At 45.8% G+C, this 20288-nt stretch overlaps 1 protein-coding gene across 4 annotated transcripts in view; it reads right to left on the reverse strand.

The window, feature by feature from the left end:
- PLPP4 (phospholipid phosphatase 4) overlaps positions 1–20288 on the reverse strand; it is a gene marked incomplete at both ends in the record, with an annotated part of 118164 nt that overhangs the window by 42385 nt on the left and 55491 nt on the right. For 2 of the 4 annotated variants that reach the window (XM_082854749.1, XM_082854748.1), the window contains 2 exons: positions 14937–15061; positions 17376–17439. The exons of the other annotated variants lie outside the window; for them this stretch is intronic. In XM_082854749.1, the coding sequence (XP_082710875.1) occupies positions 14937–15061; positions 17376–17439 (189 nt within the window). The remainder of the gene's footprint in view (positions 1–14936; positions 15062–17375; positions 17440–20288) is intronic. 4 annotated transcript variants of the gene reach the window in all.

The following is a 20288-nucleotide window of genomic DNA, read 5'->3' on the forward strand; positions in this document are numbered from 1 at the left end:
TTGCTTAAAGGACTGACTGGTACTTCTGTTCTTCAGCTTTAGCCACCATCCAACGAGGAAAGCAATGGATGAAGCAGCAGGTGATGACTCCAATCCCACGGTCGAAGGTCAGGAAAGCAACGGATGAAGCAGCAGGTGACGACTCCAATCCCACGGTCGAAGGTCAGGCTACGTCTCTGGCAGTTTCTACCTGGGTCCATGCTGGCTGACCTCGCTCTGGGTATCCCCACCTCTGTGACCTTTCTAAGCGTGGTTACAACTGCTAACCAACCTTCCTGGAAATGAATCTCCAGCAGGCCTCCCACTTCTAAACCTGTGGCTGGCAGGCAAGGGCGCCATGCTGCGGTCATTGATTTGGCCTTGTCCATAAGCCCAGCTCAAGGGAGGCTCTCTGAAACACACTGGTTTTCAGGAATAATCTAAGTGGCACGCCATAATTCTTAAATACACAGCAGGCCATGATAAGAGAAAAGTTTTTTTTCAACTTTTTACTTTTGTTTTGAAAAATTATAAGACAGTGAGTTTCTGAAGTGTACAGATCTGTATGTAGAATGAAATTAATATCATAGGTGTAGACATGAGAACTACCACAAAAAAAATATGTTGACTGAACATACTGCACGACTCTCACAGTAAAACACATACCATGAAGGACATTATTAAGAATCTAATAATCAAACACACGCCTTTCGGTAGAGAACGCAACTGGATGCATCTGTAGCCTGCTGTCCTACTGTATTAGAAACAAACGCATTTGCATAGATACATGTGGGCAGACTTTGTTTCACTCTTGCCCTCCTATCTCCGCCAAAGAGAACAGAGACCAGCCTCTTCCGATCTTTCCCAGAGTCAGAGTTCAAGGGGGAATGGGCACTAAATCATCTCATTTAATTTTCCCCACACCTTAAAAGGTAGAGATTAGAACTCCCATTTTACAGATGAGTAAATTGAGGCAGAAAGTCATGAAGCAACTTGCCCAAGATCACATCATTACTAAGTAATGGAGCCAGGCCAAACTCAGGTCTGTCTGAATCTGAAAATAATTATTCTCTATCATAACCAATATAGAAATGTTCTTAAATATCAAAGTATTTATGTAGAAAAATCTAATAACTATAAAAGCAAATTTATCATTTTTTGCCCCAGGATAGGTCTTAAAATAGCATTCTTTTGACATTCAGCAATATGTAGTTATGAACATATAGAGAAAGAGAAAATAAATGAATGCTCACGGTGATTAGACTAGAAATCCAAAAGTCTTAAAATTATCTAAGTGTCCTGGCTCTCTTCTCCATAGGCACCAGGCAGGGATGCTTGGGGTTCTCCCAGTGAGAAATGTTCTCAGCCCCTCTTCTCTGGTCTTGCCTCACTCTTCCTTCAGAATTAATTGTCCCAGATGCCTCTGATTATGTAAGAGACACCATTTAGTTATTATGTACTTTTCCTACTTGTATATGCAGGCTTGTAATTAGCTATTTGAGTAATGATTTGTTTAATGTCCATTGCTGTCCATCAGGGCTGCCAAGAATGGCTGTTCAGAATACTCACTGCCCAAGGGTGCCCAGCTGATAAGGGATGCCTGCTTTCCGCTGATGATACCCTGTACCTGGGACTGCATCTGCTGGGAGCAAGAGATACCTTTTCCTAATTGGCATAAGGCACCATATGGCTCACAGTGGCTGTGTCCTGTAACGCTGCTAGGACAGGGATGGCATCTGTCTCCTCTTATACCACAGCAGACCCGGCACATAGTAGGTCCACTAAACTAGTGTTGAATAAATGACAGAATCACTAAAGAAATGAGTGAATGAATACTTTCTGAAGCACTTAGAGAGCACTGGGAGTTTTACCTAAGACATCATGACAAAGGCCGGATCGTGAAATACATGGCAGCATCTCACTTGTTTTTACAGCTAGACCCTAATAAATGGTCAGAGGAAACGAATCCTCTGACCATAAGACCAAGAAATGGGGAGACACGGGCAGTTCTTCACTGGGCTCCCTGGCTCGAGCCAGTCAGCAAACGCCAGTCACTTTTCTTCTTTTCCAGAAGGGAATAGTTTTGAAAGAAAATAAATGGAATCTTGTGTTATTTGTAAGGTGTGGTAAATAACACCCAGGCCAAAATACTCAAACATTTGACCAAAAGGCCATATTAGTGAAGGACAAAAATATGAGCCATATTTTTTTACAAAGTTACTAATCACCGCGGGATCTGGAGTCTGTCAAGTTCCACCTAGCTTCTAGTCAGTAAATGAACCACAACGAAAGCAAGGGTTCTTCCTCCCTTCCTCCCCTTCCTGCCTTCTCTCCTTCCTTCCTTTCTTTTTGAGGAAAAATTGTAGAGCTCCTCATGGCCTAGAAAACTGAGGGAGAAAATCCTAAGAGAGACAACCAACTGAAACTGAATCATTTATTGGTGGAAACAAGTACAAAAAGGCTCCCAAAGAAGTTTTAACTTCTGAAAATGTCTGCTTACAAAAGAAACAAAGACTCTGGAATATCTAAGCTCTGGAGTAAAGAAGCTTGTTGCTCTCTCCTCCCAGGAGTCCCCAGTCCCAAGGTCCCACCCCAGGCTTCCAAGCAGGAAGGACCCTGTCCCACGGTGTCATTTTGGTCTTTGCAGGCATTAGCGGGGTCCCCAGCTCTGCTGGAGGGGGCAGAGAGGGGATCCAGTCACAAAGCACCTACTGTGTGCCGGCAGAGTACAAGGGGCTTCACAGCCTTTATCCTTTTCAATGCTCACAACACCTCTGGGAGGTATTTTTAAACCCTCTTCTAAAGCTGATGACAGAGAGGTTGCAAAAGACCCAGAATTCCATCACTAAAAATGAGTTATGAAACCCTATCCCAACTATATCCCTTCATCTCCTAAGAGTAAAAGAGAAGACTGAGCAGTCAAGGGTTTGCCATGAGATTACACTGCTGATTAGCAGGAGAGCTGACCACACTACCCTAACAGCTCAGGTCTCTTTCTTGCTCTAGACAAAGGAAGGCATGGGTGTTCCGAGAACTCAGCGTCCATGGTGAATTTGGGACCCATTTTTTATAGCATAAATGTAGCTTCACTTGTGTCTTTTTTCAATTAAGCTAACAAATCAATTAGTTCAAATATTTGGAGGCACCTATAATGAGCCATTCACTGTGCTAGGCCCTGGGAACACATCAGTGGTGGGGATAATCAAGGTTCCTGCTCTCATGAAGCAGAGGCAGACAAAAAACAGGTAAACAACCAGGATGATGACGGACTCAACTGTGTGCTATGACAAAGAATGATGATAGGAGTTTCGGGGTATTCAGGGTGGTTTTCTTAAACAAAGCCACCTTTAGGCTGAAACTCAAGAATAAGCAGGAGATAGCCATGGTAATGTCTTAGTCTGAGTTCCCTCAGTATGACCCTGAGATGGATTCAAGTGCAAGTAGTTTAATAGGAAGATGGTCCCAGGAAACATCAGTGGGGAAGTGAGAGGGATGGGAAGGAAGCCAGCAAAGCGTGTGACATCAAGCAAGTTACCACTGTGGGCAGCAAGGGCTCAGTTCCACTGGGGAACTCTGGGAGACAGTGTAAAACACACACCTCAGACCTGTTCCACCTAAGGGGTAAGGTAGCTGGGGTATTTATACATCATCCCCCAGTAATCATTGGCTGTAGGCTACTAGGGCAGGGGTCCCCAACCCCTAGGCCATGGACCAGTACCGGTCCATAGCCCGTTAGGAACCAGGCCGCACAGAAGGAGGTGAGCAGCGGGCGAGTGAGCAAAGCTTCATCTGTATTTACAGCCGCTCCCCATCGCTCATGTTACCGCCTGAGCTCCGCCTCCTGTCAGCGTTATGGTGAGCTGTATAATTATTTCATTATACATTACAATGTAATTAGAATAGAAATAAAGTGCACAGTAAATGTAATGCGCTTGAATCATCCTGAAACCATCCCCCCAGCCCCGGGTCCTTGGAAAAATTGTCTTCCACGAAACCGGTCCCTGGTGCCAAAGAGGTTGGGGACCACTGCTCTAGGGGACTGGGTTAGCATTCATTCCCTGTGTGCCCAGTCTGTCATAAGCACAGGCAGAGAGGGTTCTGGCAACCACAGAAGCCCCCAGAGAGAGAAGCAGGTGCTGGTAGTTAGAAATTGATGTGTATTACATAGTAAGTGCTAAAGGAATATGAGTGGGTTCTGACAGCTTGAGTGTGTTCAAGCATTGGCTTGATCGTCCAACAACTGCACACGCTTGGCTGCAGAACGATGTTTCATTTTCCTTCAGCGGACTTAACTTCTTAATTAAGTTGGCTCCAGCTAACACTCAAATGACTTTGCATTTTCCAAGTAGATGCCAACAGAGGCAAGAGAGATGGCCCCCAGGCCCAGTGGGAGGCATAAGGAAGCAAGTCTGGAATGAAATATGTGCTGTAGAGACCCTCATGGGAATAACGTATGTATGTTTATGAGTTCTACCCAAAAGGGAAAAGAAAACACACTGGTTCTAAGGATATGCACACTAGATATGAATCTGCGAAAACACAAAGAAAGGACCTGGGGTAGTTCTGAACCCAAAAGATAATATTTCTATGGCAGGTGCCCCAGCTGAGCCTGAGTCCCACATCAGGACCGGAACAATTTCCAGAGAAGGGGACTGTGGAACACTGTTGTCTCATGATATCTATCTACCTACTTCCCTTCCTTCCTTCCTCCCATCTATCTATACCCCAAAAGATGTCCATTACAGAAGACATGTGGTCATTTGAATTTCTAGTTTTAGAACACATCTAACATCCTAAATGACTTCTCGGCTTAAATTTGGAGACTGAGTTAAAAGCCAATGGTTTGAAACAGTGATAAAAGGAACCCACACAAAACAGCTGCCTATCCAACAATTCCTTCACAATTCAAGTCCATTCTATCACCACAGGCCAAGAACAAGATCTCTGATGGGCCTAGGGGCCTCACATCCACAAGAAGTCATTACATGAAATAGGAGGAGAGAGAATGAAGAGCACAGGACATCTCATAATGATAAAAGGGTCACGATAACAAGCATATATAACAATCATAAATGTGTAAGTGCCTATAAGAAGAGCTCCAAAACATAAGAAGCAAAACCAGCAAAACAAAAAAGAGAAACAGGGAAAATCTGTACTCATAGTTGAACATTATCAAACTCTACTCTTAACTGACAGAACGAGACAAAAAGAAGAATCAAAAATCTCTGAATCACAACATCTTAACTGACACATATAGAATGCCACACCCAACAAATTCAGAGTATGTTTTCAGGTGTGAATGAAAGACCCACCAAGATGAAGTATATACTAGGCTCTAAAACAGATCTCCACAAATTCCTAAAGACTGAAATTTTGTAGAGTATGTTTTCTAGTCACAATAAAACTAAATTAAAAATTCATAACACTGAAATAGCTGGAAAAGCCTTCAATATTTGGAAAGTAAAAAAATTCACTTCTAAATAACCCATAGATCAAAGAAGAAACCACAAGGGATGTTAGAAAATATTTTGAACATAATAACAATAAAAATACAATGTAACAAATTTTGTGGGATACAGCTAAAACAGGACTTAAGGGAAATTTATAGCTTTCAATGCTTACATTAGAAAGGAAATAAGACTTTAAAAACTATTATTTCAATTTCCAACTTAAGACTATGAGCAAATTGAACACAAACTAAAAACAAGGGAGCAGTGAAGATAAGACCCAAAGTCAACAAAGCAGTAAAGACACAAAAATAGAGAAAATGAAGACAAAAGTTGATTGTTTGAAAAGTTTAATAAAATTGATAAACCATGCATAAAGTTAATCAATAAAAAAAGGAGAAAAAATACAAGTTACTATATCAGAAATGGAAGAGGGCCTATCACTACTGTTCTTTCTTAACAGACATCAAAAATTCAATAAAGGTGGGCTTCCCTGGTGGTGCAGCGGTTGAGAGTCCGCCTGCCGATGCAGGGGACACGGGTTCGTGCCCCGGTCCGGGAAGATCCCACATGCCGCGGAGCGGCTGGGCCCGTGAGCCATGGCCGCTGAGCCTGCGCGTCCGGAGCCTGTGCTCCTCAACGGGAGAGGCCACAACGGTGAGAGGCCCGCGTACCGCAAAAAAAAAAAAAAAAGAAAAAAAAATTCAATAAAGGAATATTATGAACACTTTTATACTAACAAATTCAACAATCTAGATGCATGTACAAACTAGTTTAAAAACATAATTTATCAAAACTGACATAAGGGAGTTCCACTTCCAGAATGGCTCTGTGGACCCCACTCCCAAGCTAAACTGGAGAAAATTACTGAAAAAATAATTAAGTCTCTGGAAGTGGTCCTAAGAGCATACAGCAAATGAAGAAACATTAATTTAAGAAGATATACTAAAACTCAGTAAGGACAGTGAGAATCTGTGGCATTTGAACCTTGATCCATTCTTCCTCCTTCCTTCCCAGCCTAGGGTGATGGAAAGTCCATTCCAGATGGGTACAGCCCAGAACACAGGGCTCCCTCTCCCTCTTCCCACAGCTTCTAGTCAAGGGCAATGTTATCTTGCTGGGAGAGACAGGCTGTTAGCACCTCCCAAGAAGACCAGAAGCTACTGTGCTCCCCTCCATCCAGTGCCCAAGTCCTAGGCATGAGCATCACTTAGAAAGAACCTGCCACTGTCCCTGTCTTCAGCCCCAGAGACAAGGTTCAGGGAGAGGCAGACCTTCAAATAGAGTTCTGGAGCTCTTCCCAAAGGGACTGACTTTATTGGAACTTGGTAAAGTTCAAGCCTAAGGGTACTCTCACAAACATTGTATGTAAGGTTGTGATGAAAAGCAATTAAGAAGAGAACAGTAACTTCACTGGAGAGATGAACTAAATGGTAGGCCAGCTAGTTTACCAGCAAGAACCAGGGAAAGAAGAAGGGGATGTTCATCTTGGGGGATGGACCAATCTCAAACATGACCTCAAAAGCTATCCCTGAAAAGGAGCTTGAATTTAATTGGATGAGTCTGTGGAGGAATTTATGTCCCAGAGCATTGTTGAAAACAATAGAGCTGTCAGTCAGTGGAACCCAGCACTGGGGTGTGGTCAGGGAAAATCACAGTCAAAGAGAACCGTACTAAAACCACTGTCATCCCAGGTGAGTGTGCACATGCCCAAAGGCATGCTCCACGTGCCTCTGAGGAGCCACGTCACACTGAGGCTTCACACAGTAGGGTAAACAGGCTTCACTAAAATAACCCAACCAGTCACTAAACAAATAAATAAGCAAACAGCAAAAACAAGCCCCAGAATGAGGAATGATCAGTACCCACAACTGCTCCAATATATTACCCAAACTACCCAATTTCCAAAAACAACAAGAACAAAATTATGAGACATGCAAAGAAACAAGAAAGTCTTACCTGTACTCAGGAGGAGAAAGCTTACTGCTTCTAAGAGAAACCAAGAACACCATCCCCCACCAAGACGATGTTGCCCCCAAGGGGACAAAAATTGGTTCTTGGGGAGATGAGAAAATCTTAGCTAGTACAATTGTTTGTGGTCCTCCAGAGGGCTACCGTACATAAACAGATATACAATCTACCTGTGGAATTACTATTTCATGGTAGAGAAGAGAAACTGGGCGGGGGGCGGGGGGAAGCCTATAAAATGAGGAAGGGTGATAATGAATAAAAGATTGAGGAACATCGTCCTACAAAGAGGTCTGATTCTTCTTAAAGCAATCATTGCCTCCAAGGGCTGGGCATGCCCAAAGCAGGTCTTTCCAGCATTCAGGGGAGTCTTCATTTGAACGATGAAAGAGCTGCAAAATAAGTGCAGTTGCTTCCCAGAACCTCGGAAACTGTCTTGGAAGTTTGAGATAAAGGACAATACAAAATTAGGAAGAAAGCCAGGAGAGGCTCTTGCCAAGTCTGATGCATCCCTTGACATGATGGTGAATCCGGAAGCTTTCACTTCTCAGTTAGAAGACAAACCACACCAATGGAACTGACCTCAGACAAATGACCAGCAATTTGTGCTGGTTGAACCAATGACCCAAAGCAGCCCATGCCATTTTATACCATTTTTTAAAGAAGAAGAAGCTTCCCACCTACCAGCAAAAACCCTGGATAGCAATTTCATTTCATTAAATGATGCAAAACAAACAAATCCTGCAATGTCTTCTGCTCTCCTATTTCCTGTTTCTTTACGCAAAAGCCTGCCTAACCTCTCCAAAAACCAGCTGGTTTATAATATTAAATATTCATGCTTGATGGAATTAAACCTGGCTGCTTAGCGTAGATGATATCTTATGATAATTTCTCAATCCAGAGTTACAACCCATTTAGATTTGTTCCACAAAAGCAAACTCCCAGACACTCAGCCTACAAAGACCCTTTGGTGTATGCACTCCACTCTCAAGGACTCCGTCATCAAAGTAACGCTGAGGTTGCATGAGAATCTTCTAACATATGGTGCCCCTGCAACTATTAGGTATTAGGGCATCATGATGGTATTTCTGAATTTAAAATGATAGGGGAAGGAAGGAACAATAGCGTGATGACTAATTTTATGTGTCAACTTGGCTAGGCCACAGTGCCTAGATGTTTGGTCAAACACCGGTCTGGAAGTTGCTTTGAAGATATTTTTTAGCTATGATGAGCGTTTACAATCCGTTGACTTTAAGTAAAGGAGCTCACCCTCCATGATGTAGGTGGGTCTCATCCAATCATTTAAAGGCCTTAGGAACAAAGACTGAGGTTTCCCAAGTGAGAAATTCTACCTCAAGGCTACAACAGAGAAATTCTACCCAAATTTCCAGTCTGCCGGCCTGCCTTACAAATTTCAGACGCGCCAGCCCTCACAATCTTGTGAGCCAGTTCCTCAAAAAAATTATTCCTCTCCCTCTCTCTCTATACATATACCCTATTGGTTCTGTTTCTCTGGAGAACCCTGACTAATGCAAATAGGGAAACAAATTCTATCTTAAATGGAGCTAGAAGCACCTCAACTGCACCCCACAATACATGAGGATGGGAAGCAGCTGGCAGAGTGGGGAAAGGCGCACCTCCACGCCTGCGGACAGTGGCGCTGATGAGAAGCGCTAACTCACCAGGCAGGGCCCTGCAAAGCTTGGAACCGGTGCCGCAGGAGGCAGGGGTGAGACGTGGGCCGGACAGCAAAGTAGCTGGAAAGTCCCAGAGAGCGGTTAAACTCTCCAGGTCCCCACTCTATCCTCAAACCACGAAACTGTCACCTCCCCAACCTTTGAAGGAGGCAGAAGATTTAACCATTCAAGGCTCTGGGCTCGGAAAAAGCAGGCAAGTAGAAAACAGAGCTGAACAATCAGACCGAAAACAGGGGCTGAGGGAAGGTCTGCAAGGTGACCTGTGAGAAACCAAGTCCCTGGGCTTGGCTTCCAGAATGCCAGGTTCATGTACACCTGCCCAGAGACAGGGAAGGGGCATGCCTCCTCCAGGGAATGGAACGGCCTTTAAGTAAAGGCCAGATGCTAACACTCAGGGTCAACCAGTTCACTCCCCACCCACCCTTCAGTGAAGTCCACTTAATGGGCTCTGTCCAGTTAGCTTCAGTGCTCCCACGTTAAATAAGAACATCCAGCCAAAGCAGATACTTAAGGAAAGCGAGATACCAAAGAACATGCAGATGAAGAGAAGGTGAGAGCAGATGATACCTGCAGACAAAGAAGAAAGACACTGTACTTACGACAAAAGAACCCGACGTTATATTTTTTTAAATCAGAGTTCAGGAAAGAGCTTTTGGGAATTAAGAATATAAAAATCATAATAAATTCAATAGAAGGGCTGGTAAATAAAATTTTTTAAATCTCCTAGAGAGATGAACAAAAAGACAAAGACAATAGGAAATAAAATTAAAAGATGAAATCAACTCAGGAGATTCAGTATCTGCCTAATACAGGATCCAGAGAAAAGAAATAGGGAATATAGAGGGAGGTACACAAAGTTACAAAATAAAAGGACCCATTGAGAGACCAGAACAGTAAATACAAAGAAAAAAGTCCCAGGAAGGCACATAATTGTGAAACTTCAGATGACCAGAGCTAAAGGCTCCTAGGAGGTTCCAGAGAGAGAAAGAGAAAAGCAAAATGAAAGCAGGGAATGTCATTGGGTCTCTCTGAAGCACACGGTAAACCAGAATCCCGCACAGAACTGATCTTCAACCTAGAATTCTACACTCAGCTAGAAAATAGAATAAAGACACTTCAAACATAAATGACCCAAAACACCTAGCTCATGCGTACTCTCCTGGGAAATGACAGGAGAAAGAGCTTGTCCTGCAGAGGCTTTCCCTGTTCCCCAACTGGAATTCCCAGCTCCCCAATCCCAGAGCACTGTGTTAAAGCACCTTGTATTTGCCCTGGCCCCAAACAGCACATGGCCACGTCTGAGCATCCTGTACCCTCCCCAAGTGCAAGCCTGTACCTAAAAAACACTAAGTACTCAAGAAGAACCTGTTAAATCGCCATGGGCCAGATACGCCTTGAAGTTTTGTTTGTCATTTAAAGAATGCATCCCACAAGCACTGATTTTCCCATAAATGCCCACTTTTTATACGATAATGCACTTGTTTTAAAATGAAACATCTATGTGCACAATTCAGGAGCACTGGTCTTGCTTTAGTAAAGCCTTTTTCTCAGACGTTAGTTTATTAGAGCAGTTTTAGGTTCACAGCAAATTTTAAAAGGTACAGAGACCTCCCATAGACTCCCAGCCCCTACACATACAACGCCTCCCTCATTAGCAACATCCTCCAGCAGCTCCTGCAATTGATGAACCTACACTGACACATCATAATCACCTAACGCCCACGGTTTATATTAGGCTTCGGTCTCGGTGTTGTACATTCTATGCGTTTCAACAAATGTATCCTCGCAGGCATCCACCATTACAGTGTCATACAGAGTAGTTTCACTGCCCTAAAAATCCTCTGTGTTCTGCCTATTCGTCCCTCCCCCACTGGGACCCCTGTGGTAATGCTTTTTAATACTATCTGTTTGGAGTATGGGCAACATGTTTGCAGTTCTGTGGGCCAGGTCTCTCTGCAGCTACTCAACTCTGCCATTGTAAAGTAAATGCCTCCATAAACAACACGTAAATGATGGGCATCTCTGTGCACCAGTAACACTTTTATTCACCAAACAGGCAGCCCACATGCTGTCATCTGCCGACACCTGGACACAGTATCACTTTATTCATTCCCACCATTTTGTAGAAAAGAAGTTTCTTAATAGCTTGACTTGGCAATAATAAGGTTTTTTGGTTTTGTTTTTGTTTTCAATTTTCTCTCAGAAATCTATCCTCTTTCTGGAAGTTGAAACAACACCCAATCAAAAGCTGAGATGGTATGCTGACAGACAATCCCCTTTTCAGAACATCCCTGCTCTGAAGCCACACTGCCCTTCTCCACTTTAAACCCCAAGCTTCTCAAAACTCTGAAGGAAATCACTCGCTCTTTGAAACTAATCTCCGCGTTTCCAGCAAGCGTGGCTTAGGCTGCCTCGCAGAGCAAGTCCCATAGCATGGCTACCCCAGGGACGTGCCGTTTGCTGAAAGTCGGGCACGTGAGCCCTTCAGGGCAGTGCCGTTGGACTGCTCATGGTAAACTGAGACCAAGATCTTTTGTTTCCAAAAGTAATCAACGTTTGTTCTTGCGTTCAAAGAAAACCAACTGTTCTGCAGAACAACATGTGGACCTCAACGACCCTCCAGTCACCAATTACCCGTGAGCAGAACAGAAGCAAACCCACGTTTACCTAGAATGGGGAGTTCGTCTCCGGAAATCCTTTGGTCTAGAGCCCGTGTCCACTCACCCAAATGCAACCCACGAAGTTGATTTTACTGAAGGGAGAAAGAGTGTGCATACAAAATGCGAGTCCACTGAGGTCACCCCCTCTGAGGCCTGCCACCTCTTCGAGGAGCAAAGAGTCACACCAACCACTAGGCTTCCTATCAGCTACAATAAGAGATCCAGAAAACAGCGCTGGTGGTTTTTCTAAGTGGACACGGCAGCTCCCTGCAAGGCAACCTCTGACCTGTCATAAAAGAGCAAGAGAGCAGATGAAAATACTCACCAAAGCCTAGAGACTGGGGAGGATTCTGTGTCTGGCAAGTAGTAAAAATCTGTAACATTATAAGTACATCTTAAGCAAAAGATAGTAATAGCCTCTGTCAAAACACTTGTCCAGCACAGATGGGACATCAGCCCCGCGTTCGACAAGGCAGCTGGTGGGCAGACTTGTCAGGAAACGCATCTGACAGGGAGGGTGAGCCTCTGAAAGAAACACTTCTGTGGGGCCTGCCCTCTACTCTTCGTGGTCCAGCAGTCTTCTAGCTTGAGTTAGTCACATAAGACCTATTTCCCTCCCAAGTTCAAATGCAACAGTAGCTACGAAATTGTGCTGCAGTCCTCAGTTAACAGTTTGAAAGCCAGGATTAAGGTTTTCCCACAGGGTTTCACTTCTTACTGCTTATAATTTTTGAAGCCCCTTGAAGCTCAGCACCGAGTCTTTGGGAGAACAGAACATGGCTTAAAACCACAGAGAACTTGAGTGACCCCACAAGGATACAGATGGAGACCAGATAGAAGCGGACCCCAGGTGAATACCACCCCAGGTACCTCTAAACAATGCCAGCACAGGAATCCCTGACAGTAAGGAGATAGGAAATCAATACTGCAGACATTCCTCCAGCTGGCACCTACACTGCCTCCGAAACAGACTCACTTAAAACAAAACATGGCTTCAGAGGGGAAGAACAAACTCGGACAGAAAGTCAATCCAAATGGATGCGTGACCTTAAACAACGGGAGTGACTGGAGCACCCTACACCGTCATGCAGGCTGTGCCCCTGGCAACACTAACCTCAGAGGGCATTTTAGGAAGCATGCCCAGGAGTGTGCTTTCTCTCAGTCTCCCCCATGACTCCAAAGCCAATGTGTTCAATCTAAGTCTCCTTTTTCTTTTCTCAGGGCTGCTGTGACAAATTACCACAAACCTGGTGGCTGAAAATGAAAGAAATTTCTTCCCTCACAGTTCTGGAAGCCGGAAGTCTAAAATCAAGGTGTTGGCTGGGCCACGGTCCCTGTGAAGGCTCCGGGGGAGGCTCCTTCCCTGCCTCTTCCAGCTTCTGGTGGCTCCAGGTGCTCCCTGGCTTGTGGCTGCGTCACTGCAATCACTGCCTCTGCCTTCACGTGGCCTTCTTCCTTGCATCTCTAAGTCTCGATGTTCTTCTGCCTTTCTCTTGTAGGGACATCTGTCATTGGGGCCCACCCTAAAGCCAGGATGATCTCATCTCGAGATCCTTAACTTAATTACATCTGCAAAGACTTTTTTCCAAATAAGGTCACATTCACAGGTCCTGTGGGCTAGGACTTGGACATATCTTTTTGGGGGCCATTATTCAACCCACTAAAGTCTCCAGTAAACTAGAGGAGAAAATGAGTTATTTATTTAAATGCACGTGGGCTGTGAACACCCTGTTGTATTTAATCACCTAAAGCCCAAGACACTATCGTGTTAGAGGCTGGCATGAAGGTCGGCTAAGTGTCCTTGAACAAGTTGCTGGGTCCGTCTAAGCTTCACTGTCCCTGTACACAAAGTGGGGACAACCGGACCTGGCAGGGCTGTGGCGCAGGCTGATGGAGATCCACTTAGAGGGCCGGGCACCTCTATATTGCTGACAGGCCCTAATCTCTAATGACTGAGCAAAATGCTCAGCAACCACCCTGCAGGGAAGGCCGTCCAGTTACTCCCTGATCCAGCCACTATCAGGTGCGCATCGGGTACTTAGAAAACGAGAAAAGATTAAGGTAACAGGCTCGCCAAAGCTAAACAACGACCAGACCTGTGGGGATCAAGGACTCTGGGTCAGGAGAGCAGGCTGTCCTCTCCCAGGTGGCCACCTGTGGGCCTGGTTCCTCTCCAATGATCCCAGAATCACCAACCTAAATATAAAGCCTGCACTGCCCGTGGACTCCCCAGGACACGCGCTGTGTCTCACTTATCTTTGTGTCCCCAGCACCTATCACAGTCAGTGCCCGGCACCTAAGTCACTCAGTAAACACTGACGGAACGAATGAAGACACAAACCAGAACACTCTGGGAACCTCAGCCCTGAGACTAAATGATGCATGGATGACTGGGGTTTATTTGAAGCATGATACCAAGTACTTAACAGACACTGAATGGACTAAACAAGATAATGCACCTTTTTAACATCTGGGCCCGGCAGACGCCCCAGCAATGTCAGTGATGCCCATTTCTTATTTTAACCCTCACTCCAACCAATAGCGGAGGCCTTATTCCCACTTTACACAGCGGGAACTGAGGCACAGAGAGGTTAAGTCACAGAGCTAGGACCTGGCAGAGTCAGGATTTGTCACACTTTAAAGAGCTGTATGCTTTGCACTACACCACCCTGCACCTGATTCATGTTATTCTTTGCTTAAGGCTGGTCCCAGCTCACATACCCATAATCAGACTATATATTAGGGAGGGTGTATGTTCATATATATATATATATACACACATACATACTATATGTTGGTACACACACACACACACACACACACACACACACACTACCTTCACTGAAGGAGTAAACTAGAGAGAACACTGAGCTGAAAGGCATAAGGTCCCAGGGAACATGGTTAATTCCCTCGCACTGTCAAGTTCTGACTGGTACTGCCGAAGGGTAAAGTGTCACATGTTACACTCTGCCGAGTTCACAAAAGCAACATATACAATGTTTTGTAAACTCCAGAGCCTTGTCCTCAGGCTCATTATTTCCTATTAAATATCTTGTTTCTAAGCCAACCAGTGAAGAAAAGTGAACGGTGCTCGACCTTCGTGTATCAACTCTTTTCTCTCAACTCCCGAAGAAAGTGATGAGGAGACATGACCCAGGAATTAGTGGCCCAGCCACTGAACTTACAGGAGGAATGGATGCTGGGGAAGCTTTTGCGGCCCTCGGACACCAGATCGGGGTCACCTGTGCAGTGCATTTCCGAGTTCATCACTCCATCTGGAAAGCAGCGGTAAAAGAAATCGGGGCGAGGTCTACAAAAGACACCATGGACATTTTCAATATAAAACGCTGCCATCACAAACAAACCCCAAGCTAACCCCGCTGTCCCCTGCTGTCCTAGCTCCTCCTGCTGCCTGCCATCAACAGCGCAGCCCGCCCCGCCCCGAAGACACTATGGGCTTAGGCAAAGCTCAGGCTTTGGGGTCAGAGAGATCTGGGCTGGAACTCCCACTCTGCCACTTACTAGTTTTATGACCTTGGGAAGGTCATGTAGCCATCCCCCACCACAGCCTCAGTTTCCACATCTGTAAAAAAGGGAGATCAATACCTACCCAAAGGTGAGGTCCTGCAGGTCAAGTGAGGTGACTTCCAGGAGCCACCTAAGCCCAGGGCCGGCAGAGTAGGGGGTAGTTCCTGCCTCCACCTATGGGTCCGCTACTCGGAGGCTGCTTCCAGGACCCAAGCCTCCAGGCTCCTCGTGGCCCTGTAGCTTGAATTTGGATGGCCAACTGCCTGCCCTTCCTTAAATAGCAGTCTCACTTAAGCTCACTGAGAGGACCTGGAAGCCCAGCTCCAAGATGCAGAGCACACGGCCGCCAGGTCGGCACCTGGTCCAGGTTGCCGGGGAGGCTCTACAGGGAGGCGGTTACAAGCCAGCCCTGAGGCCGAGCCTCCTGCCACAATCACGGATAACGTGTACTGAGTACGTACTGCATACCAGACCCAGCACTAAACACCGCCCATGGGTGCATTTTTTTTTAATTTTATTTCCTTTTAAAATTTTTATTGGAGTATAGTTGCTTTGCAATGTTGTGTTAGTGTCTGCTGTACAGTAAAGTGAATCAGTTACATGTATACATAGATTCCCCTCTTTTACATTTCCTTCCCAGTGAGGTCACCACAGAGCACTGAATAGAGCCCCCTGTGCTAAACGGTAGGTTCTCATTAGTTATCTATTTTATACATAGCGGTGTATATAAGTCAACCCCCACCTCCCAATTTGTCCCACCCCTCTTTCCCCCTTGGTAACCGAAAGTTTGCTCTCTACATCTGTGACTCTATGTGTCATACGATTCTTATGACAACCCTGGGGCAGGCCCTCGGACCTCCTTCATTTCACAGGTGCGAAAATGAAGGCTCAGAAAGATTACACTACTGCCCAAGGTCACACACAACCAGTAAGTGGCAAAGACAAGCTCTGAACCCCAGCAATTGGATTCTTGTGCCTACACAGCTCACCCCATGCTTGCCCACCTCACCCAAGTGTGGACTCTTACACAGATGTGTGATGGTGAATTACTTCACATTAATTCAACTAACGTTTGCCGAATGCCTGCCGTGGACAAGGTCTTGCTAGCACTGTAAACACAATCCCCCTTTTCTGTACGTACTGGGTTACAGTTCACACAGACTGACTCACTGGTCCTCCAGCTCTGGGATCTGGGCCCAATAACAATCTATTGGTATCTGTAACATATCAATTATCAGTAATCTACCAGAACTGCTGGCTTACTGTCTCTCCCCTATGTGGCTAGTGTTCCTCCAAGTGTGGCTATTCACCTACTGAACCAGAACCTCAGAGCGGACATGGCCTGGGAATCGGCATTTTATCAGGCCCCACAGCAACTCTAAGCCTGGAAAGTTGCAAGGACACTGCAGCCCCAAGCCACGCACTGCGCAATCTGTATCCCTCTTCTGCCCCCTCGATGCCTGGCCAGCACCACGCACCAAGTATTTACATGATCACTGATACTGAGCTTCCAAGAGGGGAACCAACCTGTCCAAGGCCAACAGCTAGGCAGGGCCAAGGTCAGGTCCTGAATTCGGGTCTTTTGACGGTTCGTCTCTACAGAGATTAGCTCACTGCCAGAGCGGCTGAGGGAGGAGGCAAGATAAATGGAGAAGAGAAATCACTTCCCAGGGGAGTAAGAGAAATGTGCCATGAGCCAAAGCTCAAATGCCAATCCAGACTTCTTATTCCAAAGAGAACGATAAGGAAGAAAGCTTATTTAGTTTTTGGAGGCCAAAACTGGCAAGTGAGTGGGTGTCTGGTGAGGCCCTGGAACATCAGTGGATGGACCAGAGATGCCAGCAGTGGGCTTTGGTCCACAAGAAAGTATAGTCAGTGGATACCGCTTTACTATTGATGCCCTGCTTTCTGAAATACTGAGTTCGTAATTCAAAGGAGAGGAAAGATCTGTGCTGAGGACAGGAATCTCAGAAGGACAATAACTTAAGGGAAAACCAGAAGAGCTCAAATTTGTCCCATCCAGTGTCCTGCGGCCAAGGCTCCTACATAGAAAACCCTGAGAATCAGTCACTATTTGTTTCTTTTTTGGAACTTACCTTCCCACTATTAATTTAATAGTGTTTGTGCAGACTCCATTCAAAGCAAGAGCCAAGGACACGGCTACAAAACAAAACCAACAGACAGAAAAATAACCAGCGGGCTCGCAAATCAAAACCATCATCATCATCGTTCTCATCATCGTCACCATCACCTCTGTTCCATCATACTACTGTTTAATTTATGACCACAGAAATATGAGCGAATACTCTAAAAAAGGGAGGCAAGTTTGAGCAGCTACAGGAAAATGTAATTAGAACAGGACTTTGGAGAGTGACTCATAAAATTCCAAGCCCCTGTGACAGGAAATTGATCTCTCCTCCTTGAATGAAATTTTCAATATCACTGAGAAGCCCACCTATCATGGTCTGGCCTGATAGGAACAGATTTAATAGGACAGCACGGAGAATCCCTTTTACTGGTAGCAAGAAACATAACTTTTTTATTTCCTTCTGGCAATCTTCTCAGACACAATTCTAATCAGAGCAGCTGCTGGAATCCTACTGCAAGTAGGACGTGCCCACTCAGCCATCACCTCCTTGTTGACCCGCGTCTCCTGCTGACGGCTCTCCACTTGTTATCAAACAAATCACTGTTTCCAAGAAGGTGAAGTGTCCCCAAAACCTCGTTCGCTTTTGAAAAGATTTGCCCAGGTGGTGCTTCCTGCCACCTACAACAGTAGGCATTTCTGGATTACATCCTTTAAAAATAGGCAGCACAGGGACTTTCTCCCAGCAGCTTGGAAGGACTTTGCTGGATGAAGCACAGATCGTCCAAAGGGTGCAGATGAAATGAGTCATGGAGCTTTCCCTGCGAGGACCCTGCACCTCTCTCCTGTGTTTATCAAGACTGCACAAAAGGCAAGTCAATGCGATGGAAGGCCAAATGCTTTGCATAAGCAATAAAAACCTATTGATGCCCCGTTCCATTGCTTTGTTGAATAATAAAGCATATGAGTTACGATTTCCCTTTGGCAAGTATTAACTGTTCAATACTAGCTGAGATTTACGTAAGAAAATAGCAGCGGAGGGCCATTTTCGGAAAGGAGCTGCCTGGAGCAATTCATGGTCATCAAGGGAGACAAATGTGTTATTCTACAAACGGAAAGTACTGTGAACCGTCAACAGTCACCAAGGGCACAGGCCACTGAGGTGGAGACAGAACCCACCTGCTTTTAACAAGTCATGGGAAGCAAAGAGAACGGGAGGGACCAGTTCAAATGAACACCTTTGTCAAAGGGAAACTAATCCCCTAAGTGCGGGATGGGCAGCAGTGCCATATCTGACTGTGGCAGCAAAGGAGGGATGGGCCACCGGGGTGGAGAGCAGAGCATGCGTCAGCAGCGCGGCACCACCTTTAAAATACCGAGCACGCAATTGGGGTGTATAAACTGGAAGCAAGAGTGGGGGGACTTGGAGAGATATGATTACATTCTGCACGCACAGACCCTTCCTTCCTAAAACGCTGGCTTCCCTTCTTTCTCACAAGCTCACAGCACTGCTGAGATGTCTCCTTTGCAGAGAGGAGGGAAAATTCCCTGGGCCATCTTCACTGCAGAATTCTCCCACAGCTACGACGATTAACAGGCTGTGAAATAGCCCTGAGATGACAGGGGCTTTTCTTCTCAGGGCTAGTCCAGCGGGCTCACTGTTGTGTTTTCCCAGAGGGGCCAGACTCCCTCGTATCCTGGTCCTAGCATGGCCTCTGCACAGAGAAGGTCTCTGGGAACAAGCGTCACTAGCTGATCTCCCAATGCCCTTGGGGAACTTCAGAGACTGCTACATCAGTCCAGAAACACCATACACGTCCTCAACCTCTGCACCGGCTGGATTTACTGGAGCACAGAGCAGTTCTCTGCAAAGCTTCAAGTAGCTGAGCTAGAAAATGTGTGGATGTGATATAAGCACCAACAGCTGGCAGCTTCACTCTCTGATCCAAAAGCCTGAAGGAGACAGAAGAGAGTGGGGATCTGCAACGACAGTACTTAGGGTGGGAGTCATTGCAGCCTTCCGGAAGTGAAATGAACTGATTATTATGTTCATCTGAATAGCACAACCCCCAGGGGGACCAAGATAGGGGACCTCTCACTGATACCAGAGGGAAGGCTGGGCTGAGATTAGATGTGTGACAGGCTGGCCAAGCGGGAAATGAATGGCGCCAATCATGGGGGCAGGGGGTGGCTTGTTGATTAACAATAACCCAGCAGGCCTGGTTCCTAAGGGCTGTGTTTACAGCATCCCACAGCACTGCGGGCTTGAGAGAAGAGTCAGAAAGACAAGCCAGACTGTGTCTGATAAAGAAATTCAAAGCAGTGTGTCATGTGAGTTGGCCTGCAAGTGGCCTATATGGAGGGCACTCCTGCTTATAGGCACCCCAGAGGATTAAGAGGGGCTTTTGTTGTTGTTACTTTTGTTGTTGGGAATTCAGCACCACAGTCCTTCCAAAACAGGGTTCTCCAATTTACAGACCTGGCTGTTCCGCAGCCAGATCCCTTAGAGCCCGATGCTGGGTGGGGCAGGCCTCACTTGTCCAAGAGCAGACGCACAAGGGGGGCTGCTGTGGACAGGCGGATCAGGGGAGCTCTGGGGGTTCGGGTCTGCTGAAGATGCCTGGGTAAAGAAGGGACCTCAGCACTAAACCACCCTCACTGAGAAAGTCCTGCATCCCAGGTAACGGTGGAAAAGCTACACCTAGTTTTCTGTCCTTGGTTTTTAAAGATCACTCTCCCCACCCCCTACTTCCAAGGCTTCCTAAAAGCAGCAATTTAAAACAAACTGTGTACAATGGGAGGTTCTTCATCATTTTTACAAGGCAGGCTCTCATTTATCTAGGCAAACAGAACATCCAATAACTCCGCCTTCTCTGTTAACATATAGGAGGCCGGGTATGGGGTGCAATTTTGAGATGTCATC

This window comes from Leucopleurus acutus (assembly GCF_964270905.1).
Source record: "Leucopleurus acutus genome assembly, chromosome: 14".
Lineage (NCBI taxonomy): Eukaryota > Metazoa > Chordata > Mammalia > Artiodactyla > Delphinidae > Leucopleurus > Leucopleurus acutus.